The sequence below is a fragment of the Phocoena phocoena genome, chromosome 4 (assembly GCF_963924675.1).
Source record: "Phocoena phocoena chromosome 4, mPhoPho1.1, whole genome shotgun sequence".
Lineage (NCBI taxonomy): Eukaryota > Metazoa > Chordata > Mammalia > Artiodactyla > Phocoenidae > Phocoena > Phocoena phocoena.
In genome coordinates this window covers 38744250-38768041 of record NC_089222.1, presented here as the reverse complement: position 1 = coordinate 38768041, position 23792 = coordinate 38744250, and the positions used below count along the sequence as shown (strand labels likewise).

At 40.5% G+C, this 23792-nt stretch overlaps 1 protein-coding gene across 2 annotated transcripts in view; it reads left to right on the top strand.

The window, feature by feature from the left end:
• The window catches only part of VEPH1 (ventricular zone expressed PH domain containing 1), a 209713-nt gene extending 186488 nt beyond the window's left edge, over positions 1-23225 (top strand). For both annotated transcript variants that reach the window (XM_065876610.1, XM_065876609.1), the window contains 3 exons: positions 1850-1967; positions 18652-18788; positions 22989-23225. In XM_065876610.1, coding sequence (XP_065732682.1) covers positions 1850-1967; positions 18652-18788; positions 22989-23225 — 492 coding nt within the window. The remainder of the gene's footprint in view (positions 1-1849; positions 1968-18651; positions 18789-22988) is intronic.
• Positions 23226-23792: the final 567 nt, after the last annotated feature.

Below are 23792 nucleotides of genomic sequence, written 5' to 3'. Positions count from 1 at the left end.
TTTCTTTATAAACAGTGCCTATTGGAATGCCTAAAAGATGGTATTAAATGTTAGCAGCTCAAAACACTGTATTCAGCATTTTGAGCCTCCAAAATGTCCAATCCCAGAACACAAGCCATAACAGTCTTAATAAAGGATGCTAAAAAGAATTCATTTCTAGTCCCAGTTTATGCCTTTCTTTATCCCACAGATATTTATTTAATGCTTGCTTATTTTTAGTGCTGACATTAGAGCAGCCAGTGAAACAAAGTCCCTGCCTTCATTGGGTTTTTGTTCCAGTGAGTGTAAATGTTCCTGAAAAAGAATTCACTTTAAATTTTCATAATACTGTTCGTATAGTTCATTGGAAAACTTTGCACTGGTCCTGCAAACCAATGATATTCATCCATTCTTGATGTTGGACTAGATTCTGGGGTTATAACTTGTGAATGCAGTAGATATGTTTCTGCTCTCAAGGAGCTTAGAGTTTAGCATACTTCTCACCTGTGTCAAGAAAGGCAGACCCAGGGAACTTTGAGGTAGGATCTGGGTAGCCACTGATCATTCTCTCTTTTAGATCCGCTGTAAGCAGGGCTAACAATGCCTCCATCCCTTGGCTCTTGGGCATACTAAGAGCCGTTACTATGGGTAGAAGATGAGTGTGTGGACCAGAGGAAAGGAAATAAAATCACAGCTCAATAGACGACAAACAGAGAAATCAGCTGGGCACGTGCAAGGCTAGAAAAGACATTAAATCCCTGCTAGGAAAGCAACTTTTTTTTTTTTTTTTTTTTGCAGTACGCGGGCCTCTCACTGTTGTGGCCTCTCCCGCTGCGGAGCACAGGCTCCGGACGCGCAGGCTCAGCGGCCATGGCTCACGGGTCCAGCCGCTCCGTGGCATGTGGGATCTTCCCGGACCGGGGCACGAACCCGCGTCCCCTGCATCGGCAGGCGGACTCTCAACCACTGCGCCACCAGGGAAGCCCATGGAAAGCAACTTTTTAAGAGTGCAACTCTGACCACTCTGTAGCAGAGGCTATAAGTCATTTACATAATAGGAAAGCCTCCGGAGGATAGTAGAGCTATTTAATTTGGTTAAGCTAATAGTTTTCCATCCATTTACAGTGTAATGGAACCTCCCTCCTCTGCCTCTTAAACAGGAGCACATTGGCAGGTTGCCACAGGGCACATAAAACAGGGCTGGTCTTCTTGGTGTGTCAATCCTACTCAACCATTTAGAGGGGAAAAGGTAATTAATCTACTGATAAGTAATTTAAGGCATTATTTTCCATTAAAACCAATGCAGCCATATAATGGACTAGCATGCAAAATTTGCATCCACTTTTAAGATAAGCATGAAACTAAAACAGGGCTGGAGCCAAGGGCTGAGGGATTAAACCCTCTCACACATTTTCTATCAGCCCCCTGTGAAGCCAACCTAATAAAAATAATTTTTTGGTATGAATAATTGATCCTCAATGTTATGTAAAGTGTAAATAAAAGACAAGTCCCCCAGAAGCATTCCTTTCAACCACACTGCCACTTGGATACCCCAACTTTTTAGAAATTCTGGAGCTGCTGTTAGATGTAAGAAAATTCTGGGCCACTTCACTTCCCCACAACCTGACGCCCAGCCCTGGGGCCCATGCTTGCTGCCTTCCGCATTTAAGAGCACTGCCCTGGGAGAGTTTGAACTGGCTGCTGTGTTCCAAAATGGGCCAAGAGAGGTTTGCTCAATGCCCCCTCCTTGTGCCTGGCAGTGAATTTGAGCCCTGGACGTCCTGCTTCCATATCCCATTTTCCCCCTCGCAGAATGCTATGTGGCAGGCAGAGCCACTTATGTTCTTTGTGCTTTGTGTTCCTGAAACAGGATCTGGACCAGGTACAGCTGCATCTGGAAGAAGTGAGGTTCTTTGACGTGTTTGGCTTCAGCGAAGCAGCAGGAGCGTGGCAATGCTTCATGTGCAACAACCCTGAGAAAGCAACTGGTAAGAGCCTCCCTCCCCTGGCTGCTGAGAATCACTTGTGCCCCTGGGATTTACAGGGATGCATGATCCCCACCGTTCTGGTTGGCTTTCTTCTTGCATAAACATCCTAAATTGGCATAATGCACAGAGGTGTGCCTGACTGCCTCTGCTTCATGCTGAGAAAGGTATCTCACCAAAGTGGGAGTGAGAAAAAGGGAGGATGTTGAAAGGGAGAGAAACATAAATGAGAAATGAGCAAGAGAAACAATGCCTACAATTATATGGCTATGGAGAGAGTGGTACTGGCCATTTTGCCCTGAAAACATTCTTCATTTCGACCCCGATGACCCTGAGGGTTAGAGAAAAACAAGCATCCTGTCAAGAAGCCCAAGGAAACGAGACCACACTAAATGAGTGAATGGTCGCACAGGCCTCCTCATCTCATAGTCCTCCCTTACATATGTGCTTGATGACTGAACTGGGTGAAAAGTGAGACATTTAAAGAGTAGGGAATTATTTGAGAAATAGCTTCATAGCTGGTTATTTACCCTTCCCTTCCTTTCTGCTGCCCAAGGAACTTGGTCTACTGACCTTGCCTAAAAAATAATCATTGTTGGTGAATCTGAGCCAAGCTCTATGTTAAACATGTCAGTATCTCATTAACCTTCACAGTAATCTCATAAGGCTAGTACTAATATTATCTCCATTTTACTGATGGGGCACCTGAGGCACAGAGGGATTTGGGAACTGCCTGAGGTCACACAGGTAATAAGTTAACAGCGTCTGGATTTGAACTCAATCTGACTCCAGAGCCCACGCTCTTAACCAACTCTCCATGCTCCCTCCCAGTTACGCTTGCCCCAGTCTGACCAGCGGAAATAGGTTGATAAAAAGTCTAATCTTCACAAAGTTATGCTGTCCTTGGGAACAGAATACTTTATCACCAATGTGCCCTCTTAGAAGGCATGGAGCTCTCAACACTGACACTGCTCAGGAACTGCAGTTTAGACCAAGAGAACTGTTGAACACAAACCACTTTGTAGATGAACCATCCTCTAGAGAGCCGTTGATTATACCACCTGTACCCATTCCTTGAATTGGGGGATTTTGTGCATCTTAAAGATCATCCATTGTGGCAAGTCTATCCTCTTGCTCAGCCAAGAAGTTGAGACTGAATCGGGAAAAAAATGTGTTTATTTGGCCAGATGGAAATGTGAGGGGCTCTCAGAGAGGCACCAACTAAAATGTATTACCCCACAGAGATGGTATGGGTGGAAGAAGCTGGCATTAAGGATAGCAGCCTTCGTGAGGCACACATTGCTGGATGATTACAGACCAAGTCTGAGTTGATGCCAGAATGAACGCCCCAATTTTTAAAAAGTTAATTTGAGCAAAGAAGGAATTGAGGAACTGAATGTCTCCGTTATGAAACTTTCTAATTAGACCTTATTTCACCTGTGAAAAAGACAAAGCATAAAAGAAACCTTATTTGAGATCGTGGCGAAGTAAGGTGCTTATCTGAGGTGGCTCTGAGGGGCCCTTAAGAATTTCATTCCAAGTAAGCTGAGTCCTTACCTTAGTTCAATAAACATTGAATCGTATCTGGCCAAGGGAGGCTCAGGAAAGGGCCTGCAAGTTAAAACCACAAAGTGCTCCTTTAATATATGTTTTCTCAAATTCACTGCCATGCACTTGAAAAGAACATTTTGTACATTCACTCATTCTTATTTGTGTTTCTCACAGTTAAATATAGACTGAGAACATATAGCAATAAAAATTCAAACAAGGCCAAATATTTTATAGCATAACATACTGAATCAAAACGTTTGGTGCCGAAAACTTAGCGTGCTTAGGTTTCTTTTCTCATTTCCTTTTGCTCCATGAAAGGGGATTTGAATCTGAGAGAAATCCTATTTTAAATTATTATTTTCACCAAAAACTCTTGACTCCCTGAAAAGTTTATATAGGTTGTTGATCTAATTTTCTTATTTTTATATAGCATATAAATTACATATTTAAGTGAAAGGTCTAACATAATACTGCTGACACATATATTATTCATAGGGATGATATTTGCATTCATGTTATGCTTAAATTGTAAGTTTAAAGGTGATCAAGACATAAATATTGGGAAAAAAAATTTTTTTTTCCAAGGAATAAATATTTTGTTATTTGGTTATGCACAGCTAGCATAGTACTTGGGTCCCATTTTTCATTTATGAAATGCACGTTTGTTGTGTTGGTTGAATGTCTTCTCCAGGCTGAGCCTTGGGATAAAATATGAATAAGGTACAATATCTCTGCTCTGAAAGGATTCATAATCCAGTTAGGGCCAGAAGACATATATGGAAACATCTAACATACTTCCTTGTATGTTTTTAGCATGCAATAAATACCTGTTGAGTGAGTCGATGAATAATACTTAGAAGTGGAAAAGTCAAATACATCTTGAATATTAAAATGTTTCAAAATTGTGATTATGTGTTAATAATATCAAGTACATCACTATACCATACCCATTGCATTCTGGGTCTGGTAAATGGAGGTTGGTGCTTCTTTCCTCTTTGAGAGAAGTCACCGTATATACATCAGAGTCTGCTTCCCTGTCTTTGCTCCTGATGTACTGTGCCCAAGTCCTGTTACTGCTCTGGTTTGGTGAGCGCTCCTGCAAGGCCCAGATGCCCTGTCAGCCTCAGGGAGGAGGGATCTAAAGAGATAGAATTGGTGCCTAGGACAAAAGACTGAAGAAATTGCATTTGGGTTTTTTTTTTTTTTAAGGTATTGGCAAATGGTACAATGTTCTCAAATATTTGTTGTTCCAGTATTTTCTAATGAGGCCATTAGAAAATTTCAGTTAGACATCAGGAAAGTCATCCTGAAATATAAATCCTTCTTAATAATGTGTAAACTAAACTGTGGGACTCCAGAAATTGACAGCAAATCAACTGGCTTCCACGGTCACTTTAAGGACAGTCTCCTCCTTGGGTAAAAGTCACATCACCCCGCCAACTCCCAGTCATCTTCCCATCAACTCTACCATCAACACACAGAAATGCACAGAAGTTTACTATTTGGTATTCAGAAAAATATTTTTTTGTCCAGTTGGGTGTGAAGTCAGAGGAAGCTAAATGCTAGCATAGTGTAAAGGTCTTAAAATTATAAATTGCTGGCATTTATCATACTAACTATGTGCTAAGTCTTACATGCATTTTTCTCACCATTATTGAGTCCATTTTACAGATCAAGAAACTGAAACACAGAGAGAGGTTAAGTACTTTTTCCAAGGTCACACAGCTACTAAGTGGTACAACTAGTATTTTAATCCAGGTTAATTCCTGAACCTGAAATTTCAATCTCTAGGGCAATTCCAAGTTAAGCACATGGAATGTTGAAAATTACAAGAACAATTATTTCATAATGTTATATTGCACTGGAAAGACCAAGGAGTGATCTATTGATACCTCTCTGATGACTTAATCTACTCAAAGATGAGCAGGGGTTTTGGTGTGATAATGTGTGGGAAATGATTACATGTAGGAAATGGTTACGTAGAAGCTATTTCCAATCCCTCCAACTGCTGATTCAGTTTCTGATAATCATTTTATAAAAGTACAGAGTAGAAGGTTAGAAAGTCACTGAAGTAACTCAAGAATCCTCAGAGACTTGCTTGTTGGTGTTTATTGCCAATCCTATTACCCCACATGAATGAGAGAATAGAGGTTGAGCAAATAGATCAAACAGAACAGAATCTATTTCTGGAAAACCAGACAGATCCCTTTATCAGTCATCCTTGTGTCCTGGAACTGCTAGTGCATGTTAACAGTAAGAATTAATCAGCTGGACTGTCCTGGAACACATCTGGCTGTCTATTCAGTCACATTGTTTTTTTTAAAGGAAGAGGAGGAACTAAATCGTGACTTTCACTCTTGTTTCTTGAGACACATGGGATGCCTTTGTTCTTACACCCTACAGAAAACAACTCAGAGATGTCTTGGTTTTGGCACTTGTGTCTCCCTCTGTAGATCTGAGCACTCGCCAGTGTGATCACTCTTTTAGTCACTGGATATTTAGATATTGAATGTGATTGTCTGTAGGAGGTCTCCTTAGGTTATAAAAGAGAATGAAAAACATTTTTTCAGACAGACTTCAACCAACTATCATGATTCCTCTTTAGAACTTGATTTCAAACATTTGTGCTATAAGAACATGCTGTCCATTATATCACATGGACAAATAGAGATGGTTTCAAAATGCTATCAGGATAAGAAAGACCTCTGTCAGGAGATATTCTTCAGACACTAGAAACTGGTAACAGCAGTGTGGCTCTCCTTTGCTGGACACCTTCAGCGTGAGCTAGATGGCTTTCCACTCCAGACACCAACGTGAAAATGGACTAGGGACTTCCCTGGTGGTCCAGTGGTTAAGTCTCCGTGCTTCCACTGCAGGGGGCACAGGTTCGATCACTGGTCAGGGAACTGGGATCCTGCATGCCGCACGGCGAAAAAAAAAAGAAAATGGGCTAAATGACTTCTGAGGACCGAACTCATAAGACATAAATAGCCTGTGGGTCCATTAGTATGAAACTTTTCCATTTAATTTTAGTGCCAACTTTCACAGAACTTTAAGGGCGACAAAAGAAAACCGACTTTGGATTTATGCAGTGACTGGGTTTGTCTTATGATGCCTTCCCTCCTCCCACAGTGTGTGAGCATGTTGTCTTCCATGTTAAATGTGGTTGGAGTGCCAAAAACAGGACAGTGGTTGGGCAGGATAACATCACATTTTCACACGTATATACTGTTAATGTCTCGGTTCATAAGACTGAACCCCAGACTGTTGTTCAAAGATACTTTGAATTAGTTAATGGCAAAATAAATACATGCTCATCAACTCAGATAAGTTATTATCCTTATCCTGAAATCTTTTTCCCTTTCCCCTCTTCCCATCTCCCTGTTCTATGCCTCTCTGTTAAGCCTTCCTACACTCACATTCTCTCTCTGTCTCTGTCTCTGTCTCTCTCAAACTCACATACAAACACACACACATGTGCATACACACTGGCGTACAGGGACACACCACCCCAACAGAATAAACTCTCTCCTCTCTGTCCTTTCCGTTCTCTGCCCACACCTTCTGTAGTGTACACAGCACATTGCCATCAGTCTCTCCCACTAGACAGTAAACTAGAGGTGGAAAAACCATCCATTATTTTTCTTTGTATGCCCTACCCAGTACCTGGCACATGGTAGCATTTAACAAGTATTTGGCATATAGATGGATGATGGAGTAATTCATGGATCATGTAAAGTGATAGGATGATGATAGAAGAAATAAGATTTGTTTTGAAATGCAACTTTAAAATCTAATTCTTTCTCAAAATTAAAAAAAATAACTTACTAAACTGAAACCTTGAAATAGCAGCTTTTGCAAAGAAAGCTTTTATAAGAAGAAAATGTTGCTATGTACAAAGTTTCAACACTATATGGTTACCCAATTTTAATATTTTACTAAACGGTTTCAATACACACAGAGTTCATAGTAAGCTTGCTAATAGCCTGTGAGCCTCTATGAGAAATAAGCTAAGATCAGTAGCCTAATACCCTGCAGGGGTTAATTTCCATTTTTCAACCAGCGTCACTATCCTAATCCTTCTGCCTTTCCATATTGGGTCAACAACAATCTTATCTTGATAGGCTGAAAGTTTACTTGCAGCAAAGCGTGAATCGCTCTGTGGTTACCCACAAACAAATCATCAGGCATTGAAATGTGTCCTCTTCCACTCAGAGAATAAGCCGAGTCAAGACAACCCATGGAGGAGGAGAAGCATGCTTTAGAAAGGCAGACTAGAGTGAATAAATCAGTCTCTACCACTTTACAGATTCGAAGTGACATAAGAATTTTTATGTAGTTTTCTAAAATAAAGAACTTAATATCTTTTAAAAGAGCTCTAGTCATCACCTTTCAGAGTAATCTTACTTTTTTATCTACCTATACAAATACATTAGGAATGAAATTTATTTTTCAGCCACAAGCTCCCCTATGTAAAAGACATATAAGTGCGTTTAGCGGCCACTGAGAATGAAGTCATCAAATACCTCATATTTTGCCTTGGATCTCATCCCTTCCACCTTCTCAGAAACTCCACAGCGTAGATTACCCTTTCTCTCTTTTTTATTCAATGTCTCCCTCCAACTTTAACTCCCATGGGCTTTTAAACACTTTCAACTGGCTTAACGTCTCCTTTCCCTTTACCTACTGCCTCTCTCTCACCTCCTCTTGAAAGCCAAAAGAGTCCCGTCACTGCTCACTCTGAATTTCCTTGCCTCCTTCTCCTCCTGCTTCAACCCTCTCTAATCTGGCCTCTAAGCCCATTATCTCTGTGGTCATTTAAGGCCACGCAGGTCCCAGGCACGGGGTATGTTCAGTCCTTGTGTCACTTGCCTTAAGCAGCATTCAATTCTGTTGGCCAGTTCCTCCTTCCTCAAACATTTCTCTCTTTGCCTTCTGAGACAGCACTTCTTGGGTCTCCCTCCTACTCTAGACACTCCTTCTCAGCCTCCTTTCCAGGCCCACCTTCCTCTATCCACCTATTTATTGTCAGAGCACCTCTCTTCCCCTCACTGTAACTCTCTCCTCTGTCAATCTCCACTGCTTCTGTGGCTTCAGTAACCTCTTCTATGACAAAACTCCCAAATGTGTATCTGCAGTCCAGGCCCCTCCTCTGATTGACTTCTCCCATCACCTGCTTGGTACTTCAAAGGCATCTCAAACTCAGTTCATTTAAATTAAAACTCATAAGGGTCCCGCCCTTGTCCCCTCCCCCCCCAAAAAAAAACAAACAACACTTGATTTTCTTCCAGCATTCCCCATTTCAGTAAATACAACATCACTCATTCTGATGCATCAGCCAGAGACCCACTGCCCTCTCTCCTACCCCTATCTAATCTATCACCCAGTATTGTGGATTTACCTTCTCAACTGTGCTCAACTCTGTCCACCTCTCTCCATTGCCCTAAAGCAAACTACCATCACCTCTAACCTAAAATAATGGCAATAGCCTCCTGACTGTGCTACTTGGACCTTCCAGCCTCCTTCCCACATTGCAGCCAGAATGACCTCTTCGAGGCACAAATCTGATGGGACCACTCTCTGCATAAAACCTTACCATGGCTTCCCACAGCTCTTAGCTTAAAGACCAAACTCCATACCATGTGCCTGAGAGCTTCACATACAACGTTCTCTCCCAGCCTTTCCAGCCTCATCTTGTCCCCAGTGCCATCTGCTCCTCTCTGCTCTGCCCAGAAAGAACTCCTTTCAGTTTCTTATACTCACCTCACTTCTTCCTGCCACTATGCATTTGTATCTGCTGTTCTTCTGCTAGGAGTGCCCTTTCTCCCCTCATCACCTAGTTAATGTAGATCTTAGCTTTCCCATTACAACTCAGATTCATTGCCTTTCTATAACCTCCTGATTTATGCTAAGGTCCTCAAAGTACTTCGGAGCCTCTCCCTATAACACTTGATATACCTGTCATCTTGTTTTTTGTTGTTGTTACTCTTTAATTTGGTTGGCTTTTGCATGTGATTATCTGATTAATGTCTACTTCCTGCAGTAAACAAGTTCTATGGAGGGAGTCCCCCTCATGCATCTATCCTCAGCCCCTAGCACACAGTAGATACTCAATAAATATCTGCCAAATAAATGAATGACCAATTTTGTATTTTCTCAAAAAATTTTTAGTAAAATTTTTCTTAGGCAAGTGGTGACAAAAAACAAATTAATGAATTCACAATAATTCATTGTAAGAGAAACAAGGTATTCATATGATGACATTAGCAGTGTAGCTTTTGTGCCAAACGTATTCTTTGTATAAACAGTATTTTCTTAATAAGCTCTTCTCAAAAGTACTATGAGAGATCATTTTATTTAACAGAGAGTAGTTATTGTGTGTGTATGTATGTATGTCAGATTCACAGAGTGTTATGGTATATATGATACAGATAAAGCTTCCAATGCAGACATTGTAAAACTTCTATTTATTGCCAAAAGGTTTGAGGCCAAGTGTTGAACCACACCAGATGGAAATTGTGTTAAGTAATTCCACAAAAGCAGTGTAGGCACACCTTAGAATGCTCTTAAACACCAAGAATGTACGTGCATTCAGGTGGGACAATGACTAACGTGTGCAACTTGTACAGCCCAAGCAAGGTGACCCTCCTTATCACAGAGCTGGTACAAGTGTGTCAGATCTATTTTTTTCCATACAAAGAAAGCTGTACAATGTCAAGGCCATGGCAGAAAGCACTCAGCATTTTAAACTGTCTAAAATCCTATGGTCAGGTGTTGCCAGCAATACCTATCCATGACATCATATTAATGAGATGACAGCATGGGACCAACATGGGAAGTGTGTATGGAACCCTTTTTTATTCAAAGTTCAAGAATAAGGTTGAGCAATTCTCTCCATTCATTTCTACCACCCCTGATCTTTTCCCATTGGTCCCTATCAGTCGTTACTGGGCAAGTCTGGGCCAGTCTTCTTTGATAGGTTCCCATAAGGGCACAAAGGTGACCATACTTACTGCTCAGAACTTACTGAGCAGGTTACCTTCTTGGCAAGTGGCCTTAGAATTTTTCTTTCACTGATGAAACCATAAGTAAGCCAAATTCAACAAGCATTGATTCTGAACATTTTCTTCTATAACTCTATTAACTTAAGCCAAGGACAGGCATGTGATCTTATACTGCTGTCCTATTCTTTAATTTTATGGAAAGGTCCTAACAATTTTCTTCCCACTATTGGTTTTGCAGTTTTACTATTTTGGGTATTGTACGGCCTATTACTGTCATCTATCATGAGGCTACTGTCATTTCCTAGAAGTTCCTGAGCTATGTTAGAATAACCTGGGGATCCTGTTAAAAACACAGGGTCCCTCACCCTACCCCAAAATTTCGCTTCAGTAGGTTTGGGGTGGTTCCTTGTAGCGTGCATTTTAAGAAGCCAGCAGGTAATTCTGATGTAGGTGGCCCTCAGAACAGTTTGGGAAACACTGCTGTACAAGCTTATAAAAGAGTAGTTCTGAGGCTTTTTTTAGAACAATATTTCAGTGATTAATAGAGAAGCCTAGAAAGCAGACTGCATTTTGATGGGTATGAAATTACTGAGAAAGGAAGCCATTCGGCACATGTGAAAGTGCCCTCAAAGGGCTGCTGTCAAAATGAGTTTGTCCTTTTTTGGACCCCACACATCTTGTAGGATGTTACAAAATGGATGCTGGATGATACCTCCTCGTTTATTTACTACTGTAAGGAAATATGAGCTTCTAAAACGCTGCCTGGATATTCATACGAAACATGCCATTTGTTACAATCCTCAGTGATTTCAGAAACCACAGATGCTCAGCCTACTAAATGTGGCTCCTATGACCTCCTCATTTAATGATTCTATCCCTCTTTAAGCATATCCTCTGTAATTAGAGTTGGCTTTATTAGAACTGGCACACATACAAGAAAATCAGTAAAACCATAGAAGGGAATTGAAGTAAAGTTGAGACTCTCAATACATAAAAAATAATTCCCCACAGACTGTACAGGAGTTGTAATTCCCAGAAGCAGTCATTTCAAGGGAAAAGTTTTTAAAAGACATACTTTTTCTCAGTTCTTTTAAAACTAAGTATTTGAGATTGACGTTTTTTCTTCCAGAATATGCCTTCTTTTGAAGGTATTTGTCTTTAACAATCAAGAAAAAATATCTAAGAATTCGAACATCACAAATTAAATTCACAACCGTCTTAATTATTCTTGTACAATGCAATATTTTCAAGACAAAAGTTGCGTAAGCCAGAAAGCATACATATAAGGAACTTCTGGGTATGGATAGAGTTCGGTACAGTGTGAATAGTAGCTAACGGTGGGGGACATGTCACCACCTACTGTCATAAGAATAAGCAGGAACTCTGGAATAAAAGGGAGCGACCACCAATGATGTGGAAAAGGCTCCCAGTGCAGCCCAATCCACTATTGGATTAGCTTGAATATGGCAGTCTTTGTGAACAAGTGGATCTGTTACTCAACAACAGAAGAGTTCACCTCCCTTTGGGACTCTTTGAATTGCTTGTGACACCTCAAGTTCAAAGCCTGCAGTCCTTGAACTTTAAAAGGGTTTCCCGTCTTACTCTGAATTCTCTCACTGTTCCTAACACTTTAATATAGTGTAGGTTTCATTACATCCTTAATTGGAGGAAGGGAGATGGGTTTTATCCTAAAGTCATTAGGATATGGTATTTATAAAAACCACCCATTCATCATCACAGTAAGAGATGATGATGAGTTTATGTTCATGACCATGGTCATGATCATGATGATAGTAGCTACTATTTGTTGACCCCGTATTATGTACCAGGACTTAGTTAAGCAAGGCTACTGTTAACCTTTACAGCATTTTTGTGCCTTTATTTATGGTGGATGATGTCCACTTGGGGGTGTAGACTTAAACAGCAAAATTCGGGCCGAATTTCAGCCCCTACTTATCCCTTGGCTGAGTGTTTTTGTGCAGTGCACAGCCATTCACAGTGGCCCTGTTGTTAAGCATGACATCTTTGGAGAAGAGGAAATTGAAGCTCAGTGAAGTTAAACAACTTGTACAAGACAAGTCAGCTGTTAAAGTAACAGATTCTGGGCTTCACCTGAGGTCTGACTCCAAAGTCACTGCCCTTACCTCATCAGCCCTAGGCCTAGGCCAGAGAAAGTCTTTGGTACAGCCCTGTATGATTTATTATAGTAAGGAGTAAACATGGCGTTGGACACACTATGTTTAACTAAATTATAATTGGCTAAAAACATATTCACAATTGCAACAGATCTTAAAACAAGGTGGAGACCTTGAATTATTGAGCTCTTGTGCTCTTGAGATAAAGGGGTTATATGACTACAGAAATTATTATTTTTTATGATGTTATGTTACAAAGTATTAGCTTCCACTTTGCACGATGTCCAGGGATCTTCAGGATGAGTCTCTTCTTGAATCTCACATCACATCTCGTTTGCCAAGCCCCGCCAGGTTCCATCACAAAGAATGAGTGACAGTTCCTAGAATGCATTTCATGCCCACTCTGTCGGCCTCAGCCCTTTGCATATGTTTTGGGTTTTTTTTTTTTTCAGAATATCCTTCTTCACTTCACCTTCATCACTGCTACTTGTCCTTCAGAATTCAGCTCAGACACATTTTCTCCAAGAAGCTTTTCTGCTTCCTACACCCAGTTTAGAATAGGTGCCTCCCAGGGTGTTCCATTCTCCTTACTTCTGGCTTTCAGTTACATTCTGGCAGGAGATCAGAGGGAGGGAGCAGAGTGAGGTCTGCTTATTTATTCCCGACTCCCTCCCTGCTTGGTCACCACAGGTTGACTGTGTCCTCAATCCACAGCCACAACTCCTGTCAGGCAGCACTCTTGCATACAGGTCTCCTTCTGGGTCCTAACTGTTCTCTTCGCTTTCCTCTTCAGCCAGAGAGGGGTGTTATGCCTCCTCCTGGCTCCTGGCCCCAGAGTACTAAGGTGCTTTTCCTACACCTTGCCCACATCTGTGTAAGTAGTCCCTTTATTAACTGCCCTCAGTTGCCCAGCTTGAGGTGCCCCCGTTTCCTGCTGCAGCCATGCCTGATCCATAGCAGATCCCATCTGGGGTCTGTGAGGCTTCATGTCTGTGCTAGCTGGACCTTCGCAGGCTCTAGGCCCCTCCTTGGTCCTTAAGAAAAGCAAGGTCCTTTCTAATGGGATTTCAGAAGAACTTTCAAATGAAGTTCAATATGGCCTCCCCATGACTATTTGATACCCAATCTCTTTCCTGGATCTTACACCAAAAAGTCTTGAAGCAAGGTCCTTTCTAATGGGATTTCAGAAGAACTTTCAAATGAAGTCCAGTATGGCCTCCCCATGACTATTTGATACCCAATCTCTTTCCTGGATCTTACACCAAAAAGTCTTGAATCGCCTGCCGATCCCCTACCTTCAGCTCATGACTTTGACCAAAGTGACTGCTTTACTTGCAGAAGAAGTGAACTTGCTTCTGAGTTCATTGATTCTTCCAGCTTCTTTAAGTTTTTTTCTTTCATGCACTTTTTTTCACATGTCCCACTTGTTACCTCAGGCCTTCTCTGTACTCCTCCTAGAAGTTCCTTTCTCCCTTCTTCAGCAGGGGCCCAGCCCCCATGTCACCCTCTCCCAGCTGGAAGAATTTCCTTTCTTTGAGTTCTGTAATGCTTGGCTTTTACTTCTGCAGGGGCACTTGCCAAACTCTACACTGAGTTGTCAAATTCGTAAAATGCTTTATCTCCCCACAAGATGATAAACTCAAGCTCTCTGAGCTGGGCTTTATGACCCCCTCAGATCCAAACACAGTGCCTTACAGCTTATCTGTGCTCAAAATTATGTGTGAGATGACTGGATATCGTTGGTAGATCAACAGAGGAATATTCTTTCTTGCTTTAAGGTATCTGGTCTGATATTATTTCACTCTTATTCACCAACTTTGTGTTGAGTAAGACTAACACCTTCAAATTTCATCTTTTATCAACATAAATATTTTCAACTCTTGGTGCACAAAAGGAATACAATTAATATATGACCATTTGTATTAGCATTCTAAAAGACTTTTAAGTTGATAAACATGGTAATAGTTTGGGTTCCAATTGCACTAGAGAATTCAGTTTAATATTCCATAGTTTTTTCAGCCAACTGATAATTTAAAAAAGGAACAGATCCTGGTTGGTAAAGAATGTCTTAGCCAAATTGTGGTGCTTTGAATGAAATTATGTGTTAATTGGCAAGAGAGAAAATATTTAAATATCCTTTATCCATTATGTGCAAACAAGATAGTTTTAGACACACAATCATTCCCTCATAGGCTCATTCCACATGTTATTTTTCAAGTGGAATATGATCATCCTTAGAAAGAATTAGTTCCCTGTTTTGACCATGAAGAGACTGCAATATCATATGAGAATTATCGCTTACCAGGACATGCTATGGACAATAGGCCTATTAAAAGGACACATGGCCAGTCACGCATAAGCCAGACATAATTATAAAAAAAAAAATTTTAGGACCTGGGATAGCCACTGGAAAAAAATTTGTCTTTTTTTTTTTTTTCTTTGCCTTTTGAAACTATTTTAAAATTAATCCTACAGCTACAAATAGCCTGGCTTTTACATATTATCTGAAGCTGACTCTGATGCCTAAATTAAGGCCCTAACATGCAGCTAGTTTAAAGTGCTTCTAACATTTCCTTCCTAAAATCCTTTCCATGGACTTTTTCCCTGGGATCCACTTTCACTGGGCTACAGTGAAAAGTCTTCACTTAGCAGCATTTCTCCATCATCCTTCATCCTTTTGTTCTCCAGGAGGCCTATCATTTTCTCTGGTGTCTCTCACAGTCATTGTGGGCATGTGGGTATGTGGGTATGATATCCCAGCCACTCCATGTCTCAAACAATTCCCTCAACTATTTTGCCAAGTGCGACTTCCGTCACATACACTTAAAGTGAACCATTTGGACCTGCCTTGAGATTTGGATCTATGTTGAGGAGAAGTTCTTGTAGCTAATTCCCTATGTCAGATCTAGAAGGACACATGTGCTTAAATATTACCTAAACCGATAGTGACTTCAAATCAGCTCAGATATCATGACTATTTCAAATGTTTCTCTGAGTAAATATGGGAGAAAGACTGGAAAAATATTCTGTTATTAAATGACATTGCATTATATTAAATCATCTTACCATTAAAAATGGCAAGACAGCAATGTGGTTACAAAAGGTGAAGTAAGTTCTTTAATAAAAGAGGGGGACGGGGTAGTAGTTCTTTGCTACTTACCTAGTGTCCTCACATAAATCTCTTTAATAAAAGAGGGGGACGGGGTAGTAGTTCTTTGCTACTTACCTAGTGTCCTCACATAAATCTCTTTAATAAAAGAGGGGGACGGGGTAGTAGTTCTTTGCTACTTACCTAGTGTCCTCACATAAATCTCTTTAATAAAAGAGGGGGACGGGGTAGTAGTTCTTTGCTACTTACCTAGTGTCCTCACATAAATCTCTTTATTTTGATTTTTGATCTCTCAACATCCTTGTAAAGCAGGTGGGAGTGATTATTATTTCCTCTTCGCTGAGCAGAAATCAGTGGTTAAGAGGACTCAAATCTAACTCTTCTGAATTGTTATTCAAAGATCCTTCAACATTACAATTAGATCAGCATTTTTTTCTAATTTGAAAGCATAGGAAATGGGTGTTTTAGAAAAAAATTAATCCTATTTTTGGCTTGGGTTTTTCCTTGTTGTTACTTAGTTGCTTGTTGGTTTGTTTTCTCCTCTTGAAACTCCGTTGGACCTTCCCTTCCTCCTCCCAGACAGGCTGCTGCACTCTTCATGACTCAACAGCACGTGTTAGCAGGCATTCATGGAACCCCTAGCCCAGGCCGACACTGTGAGCACAGGGCAAGCAGGCTGTACCTGCCCTCTAGGACCAGTAGCATGTGGGGAAGACATGGTGTCCTAAGAGCTTTACCTGCTGCACAAAGGAAGCAAGCACTGTGTTTATGGAAAATTTAAATTTGCAAAGAGCATACTAGCTTTAAGAAAACTCTAAATCAGATGATTCCTAGTAAAGCAAAGCAGAACACTGAGATAATTTTTTTTTTTTTTTTTTTTGCTGTGCGCGGGCCTCTCACTGTTGTGGCCTCTCCCGTTGTGGGGCTCCGGACGCACAAGCCCAGCGGCCATGGCTCACGGGCCCAGCCGCTCCGCGGCATGTGGGATCCTCCCGGACCGGGGCACGAACCTGTGTCCCCTGCATCAGCAGGCTGCGCCACCAGGGAAGCCCTGAGATAATTTTTTGACATTGATTGTCAATGATTCTTGAGTGACTGCTTTCCATACCCTCTGCTATACCTAGTACTAGCCACCATGGAGCATTGCAGAAAATGGGGGACACTTCTCATCACTGAAGCCTCAGATTAAATGCCACCTCAAATATGCAAGCTCTTTCCTGACCGCTTAAATGCATGTGCACCAACCCCCAAGTCACTCACTCTCTATTCTATCTTCATCATAACCCTATCACTATCTAACAATATATTTCATATGTTGTTTCAGTTATTAGCCTTAATTTGGGATTGACAATGGAACATCCAATTGACTAGTCATCAGACAAGAAGGGAAAATAGCTAGATTAACTTTAATAGAACTTTGTTTATAAAAACTATACATTGCATTATTCTTAACCCAGCAGTGCTGTTAAGGTGGACAAATCCCCTGTCTGAGGTAATTTTTTTACCTACGTTAGATAAGAGAAATGGTAGATGGGAAGGATAGGTTGTGTTCATATGGTTAAAGAGGTACTGTCCAAATTTCATAGTGATTAACAAATTTCATCACTTTCAAGGTGCTATGAAAATTGAACATTAATGTATATAAATAAATATTGTCATACTCCCCAGAAATCAGATGCTTTCACATGATTTTGAAATTTGAAGAGTGAATCTTATGTAGTTGGTAAAACAAATGGAATTCTTCAGTTCAACATTTAAACTTCTGACATTGTAACCGGATTTCTAATTCTATGGTTATGTGTAATCATACACACTCTACTTCAGTGTAAAATGAATCCATTCATTCACTCATTCGACAGAAATTTATAGACTCCATACTAGGTTAGGTGCCTGATGTAACAATAGTGAACAAAGCAAAGACCCTGCCCTCATGGAGCTTTCAGTTGAATGGGAAAGAAAGACATTAATAAGGTAAATACCAATAATCATCTACAAATGATGATACCTGATAGAAAAGAAACACGCCAGTTGCTTTGAGAACATATAGAAGACAGTCACTCGAGTCTGGGTTTGGGAAAGGTCTCCCAGAGGAAGCAACGTTTGAGTTGAAACATGAAACGATCAGTTTTTAACTAGGTGAAGATTCAAATATGGACAGTGGAGACAGAGTGTGTGTGTACCAGAGTGGAAAAATCATGTTCAAAAGAGTTAGGTAAGTTTGCCTTTGCAGCTGTTAAGGATTCAGAAAAACACATCTTTTGGAGCACTACATTGACTTTTGCTGACAAATAGCTAAATATACTTGGTTTATGATTATTTATAAAGTTATATTTCTAAGCAGTTCACGTGAACGGAATACCATGAAACAAAGGAGTTAGGAAGCACAGAAAGCTGAATGTCTGGATGAACCTTACAAAACTGCTAACCAGGGCTTCCCTGGTGGCGCAGTGGTTGAGAGTCTGCCTGCCGTTGCAGGGGACACGGGTTCATGCCCCGGTCCGGGAGGATCCCACGTGCTGCGGAGCTGCTGGGCCCGTGAGCCATGGCCGCTGGGCCTGCGCATCCGGAGCCTGTGCTCCGCAGCGGGAGGGGCCACAACAGTGAGAGGCCCGCATACCGCAAAAAAAACCTGCTAACCAAATGCTCTTTTCGTGAACTATGTTCCTTTTGCAAATCTCGATGAGGGCTTTCAACACTTTCCCATTATCATACCTAAATTGTGCATTCTTTTAGGGACAAAGGGGGAAGGTTAACCAAATTTATAATTTGTTAGCCCATTATCCAAATGTACTTACTGGGTCTGGTTCACTGTACAATTCTGACTTTTGATCACTTGCCAGATAAATAATGGAAAATAAATGGCTTGATCGTTCTGTTACCTTCAACAGTTGTAAATCAAGATGGCCAGCCTCTCATAGAAGGAAAACTTAAAGAGAAGCAAGTCAGATGGAAGTTCATCAAAAGGTGGAAAACCCGCTATTTTACACTGGCTGGAAATCAACTTCTGTTTCAAAAAGGAAAGTCTGTAAGTACCCCTACCATCTTTTACACTTGCATTTTTAAGGTCTTGATCTCTGACAGCTAGGCATTTTGTCTTGAGTTAAAAAGCCAATAATGTTTTCCTTCTCCATTTTACAGTGTCATTTTATTATATATGCCCCTTTGACTGTCTACTCTGTTCATTCCTATGTTAGTTGGTTCACTGTACCTCTTCAGTTTATTACGGGAGGGTTTTTTGGTTAACTTAAGTTTTAGAAGACGAACCACAGAAGGTGTACGCGGGGATCTCGACTTGAATACCATACCTGCTGTTTCCTTGTGGATCACCTAAATAAATGTGTGGCTTATGACATTGGCTCTGACTTCTTTTAGGATTGAAGGTTATATTTGGAGGTGGGGACCTGACGAAGGAGACAGTAGGCAGGGAGGAAGAAAAAAAGGCTGATTTATTTTAAGTACTTTTTGTAGTCAACCAAATTCAATTCTGATTAGGGAAAAATATTACTATCTTTCATTCATTTAATATTCAGTTAATGAAAACAATAAAATTCTGAAAGAATTAATAAATATTTAATATAATTTTCAATCTGAAGTAGGATGCTCAGTAAATATTCATATTCTGAATTTTCAGTGGGAAACTTGTGAAATAATATTCTATTGCAATCAACAATGCAAAGTTATCCCTTTCTTTTCAAATCAGTTTTATTTATCATTAAACTCTACTCATTACAGATCAGGGAGCATGAAATTTTGACCTACTTCTTGACCATTTTGAGATATAATAATAATAACTTAACAAAGCTTATCACATGCCACACTGGATTGCCTCTATCTATCTTCGGAACAATCCTTTGAGGTCAGCACTATTGTTATTGCCATTTTGTAGATGGAGAAACTGAGGCACAAAGAGACTGATAGGCTTGTCCAAGGTTAGAGCCAGTAAGGTGAGAAAGGGTAAAACTGGAGTTAGGCTCAGGCAATGTGACACCAAGGCATGTTCTTAAATGGGTACACTGTCCAGCTTCCCATGTACACTTAAAATACAGGGTCAGAGGCAAACCAAACTATGTCTGAATTAATTAATGAGAGTGTTAAATTACTTAAAAATTACATTTCACTAAGAGCACATGCACTATATCTTTGGAGTGCTCGTTACAAAATTTATTTGAACTTACTACTCAACAGGAATCAAGTATGGTGTATCTGAATTATGACAAATTCTGATCAACGCTCTTTTAGTTAATAAGACTTCACATTAACTTTTTGAATGAAAAAGAACATTTTGGTGACATCTACTTTGAACTCGTGTTACTTTCTTCATCTGTGTGTTTTATAAAATATACAGATGGGCTGAAGGTCTTTTTAACTGGGAAGTATAATGGTGTGTTCAATTTGAAAAGTTATTGGCGGTTTAAGGAAACATTTTTTTAGCATAGGTTCACACTGAAGCATTTTTAAAATGTTTAAAATGACCATTTGAATTTCCTGTCTTTATTAAAGAAATCAGAATAGAAGTTAAGATGTAGTGATTTTTCAGATCCCTCTTATGCATTAACAAAGTAGAGTTAGTGCATAAGAATGTTTTTCCTGAACTCAAATAATGACCTTTATACTTCTTGATTCGGAGCTTTTTAATAAAGTTTAGAGAATAAGCTATTGTATAATTGGCTAACTTATTTGACATCTTTATCAGGAAATAATGGTTTGACATTCCAGAAATATGACAGAACATTTGGCTCAAATATTAGGAAATAATATAATGTAGCGTGAAGACCACAGCAAAATCCCTCTCATCCCCAGGGAGACAGTAACCATGCAGTGGTCAGCAGTCCAGCTGAAGCTTCAGCCACATCATAAAGGGATTTTCTTGTAAATGAGGAAAATGTGCATTTTAAAGTAAGAACTAAAAGACTATAGTGTCTTATTTTTCACTTTTTTTTTTTTTTTGGCTGCACTGGGTCTTCGTTGCTGTGCACAGGCTTTCTCTAGTTGCGGTGAGCGGGGGCTACTCTTCGTTGCGGTGTGTGGGCTTCTCATTGCAGTGGCTTCTCTTGTTGCAGAGCATGAGCTCTAAGCACGCGGGCTTCAGTAGTTGTGGTGCGTGAGCTTGGTAGTTGTGGCTGAGTAATAGTCCATTGTATATATGTACCACATCTTCCTTATCCATTCATCTGTTGATGGACATTTAGGTTGTTTCCATGCCTTGGCTATTGTGAATAGTGCTGCTATGAACATAGGGTTGCATGTATCTTTTTTTTTTTTTTTTTTTTTTTATGCGTTACGCGGGCCTCTCACTGTCGCGGCCTCTCCCGTTGCGGAGGACAGGCTCCGGACACGCAGGCTCAGCGGCCATGGCTCACGGGCGCAGCCGCTCCGCGGCACGTGGGATCCTCCCAGACCGGGGCACGAACCCGTGTCCCCTGCATCGGCAGGCGGACTCTCAACCACTGCGCCACCAGGGAAGCCCCTGCATGTATCTTTATGAATTACAGTTTTGTCCAGATATATGCCCAGGAGTGGGATTGCTGAATCATATGGTAATTCTATTTTTAGTTTTCTGAGGAATATCCGTACTGTTTCCACGGTGGCTGCACCAACTTACATTCCCACCAACAGTGTAAGAGGGTTCCCTTTTCTCCACACCCTCTCCAGCATTTTGTTATTTGTAGACTTTTTAATGATGGCCATTCCGACTGGTGTGAGGTGGTACCTTATTACAGTTTTGATTTGCATTTCTCTAATAATTAGCGATGTTGAGCATCTTTTCATGTGCCTATTGGCCATCTGTATTTTTTCTTTGGAGAAATGTCTATTTAGGTCTTCCGCCCATTTTTCCATTGGGTTGTTTGTTTTTTTTGTTGTTGAGTTGTATGAGCTGTATGCATATTTTGGAAATTAAGCCCTTGTCAGCTGCATCATTTGCAAATATTTTATCCCATTCTGCAGTTTGTCTTTTCGTTTTGTTTATGGTTTCTTTTGCTGTGCAAAAGCTTGTAAGTTTGATTAGGTTTCATTTGTTTACTTTGTTTTTACTTCTATTGCCTTGGGAGACTGACCTAAGAAAACATTGGTACTATTTATGTCAGAGAATATTTTGCCTATGGTCTCTTCTAAGAGGTCTATGAGGTGTCATGTCTTATGTTTAAGTCTTTACTCAATTTTGAGTTTATTTTTGTGTGTGGTATGAGGGTGTGTTCTAACTTCATTGACTTACATGCAGCTGTCCAACTTTCCCAACACCACTTTCTGAAGAGACTGTCTTTTTCCCATTGTATATTCTTGCCTCCTTTGTTCAAGATTAATTAACCATAGGTGGGTTTATTTCTGGACTCTCTATTCTGCTGACATCAGTATTTTGAATTACTCTTTTTGTTTGATGCTCCTGAGATTTTTCCAAGGTGGACAATGCACCATAGAAAGTTTAGGATGAGTGGAAAAGATGCCTTTCCACTGCAAAGTGAGAGAAGGGTGATTGTGAAAGGGAGATGGGAAAGGAGGGTAAGCAAGATTCTCAAACACAGGTACATTCTCCAGTGGACAGAATGGGCTCAGGAATATTAAAGACCTGAAATTGCTTTAAAGAAGTATCTGACTCCTTAAAAATATTCATGCTAGCCCACCATGATGACTCTGGTGTTAGAGAGATCCTTAAGCATCTGCTTTAATGCAAAGAAAATGTAACATCATTAAATATTCCTTCCCTTAATGTTTGTGGACAAATCATGCTTCCAAAGCTCAAGAGAGTTTCAAAAACAGTTTCTTCGACTTAAACATTGGAACCCTGTTTGTTCAATTAATACCTCTTTCTCAGAGGTAACACAAAAGAAAATTAAATGTCAAGCCTGTAAAATTATCTCAGATTCTGAGTTAATATTACCCCAAATTGTACTGCTGCATTTTGCTCTATTAATACAGTGTTAATGTCAGTAGAAAATGACATAAAGTCAAAGAACTAGGAATCAAGCATTTTTCCCAATCCCACTGTATAATAATTTTCTATAAATTGGCTGTTTTGTTTCAACCCTAGATAGTACAACAAAAAGCCAGTTGCTCACTCCTTCATTTGCTCTAATGACTCTTTGAGGCTTTAGCACCCAAAATAACAAAGGTCTTAAGCCACATGAAGTGAAAGGATTCTGATCCTCTTAGACAATTCTCCAGGAGCCAGAGATCTTTCCATACTATTGAAAGCTAGCTCATGTTCTTTCCTTCCCATGCATTTCAGAAAGATGATCCTGATGACTCACCAATAGAACTCAGCAAAGTACAGAGTGTGAAAGTTGTGGCCAAGAAACGCAGGGACCGCTCTCTCCCTCGGGCTTTCGAAATCTTCACAGACAATAAAAGCTATGTTTTCAAGGCCAAGGATGAGAAGAATGCAGAAGAGTGGCTCCAGTGCATCAATGTGGCAGTTGCCCAAGCAAAAGAGAGGGAAAGTAGGGAAGTAACCACATATCTGTAGGGATTTGCAAGCCGACCTCACACCAGTTGTATACAATGGGCATTGCACTGTCATTGCCAATGTCAGGAAAAAGAGATAAATTCACCATGTCATGCTGTTTTTTATTAAATACCAATGGAGCAGTTTTCCCCAAGAAGCAGGACCTAAAAGTGGCAAGATCCTGAGTACATTTCAGATCCACATGGCATTTGCATTAACTCCAGAACAGCTGTGTGAGGCATATGGGAAAAGGAGCTACGGATGGTATGAAGCCAGAAAGGGGAGAGTAGGGATCTAGAAACTTCCATAGACATGTTATTGTACATTGTAAGAAAACAACTTTAAAAGATACCTGAACTACCTATCCTAAGGGAAGATTACGTACTTCTGATGAAAAATAATCTGTCAAAAGTATTAAAAGAAGGGGCTTCCCTGGTGGCACAGTGGTTGAGAGTCTGCCTGCTGGTGCAGGGGACACGGGTTCGAGTCCCGGTCCAGGAAGATCCCACATGCCGCGGAGCGGCTGGGCCCATGAGCCATGGCCGCTGAGCCTGTGCGTCCGAAGCCTGTGCTCTGCAGCAGGAGAGG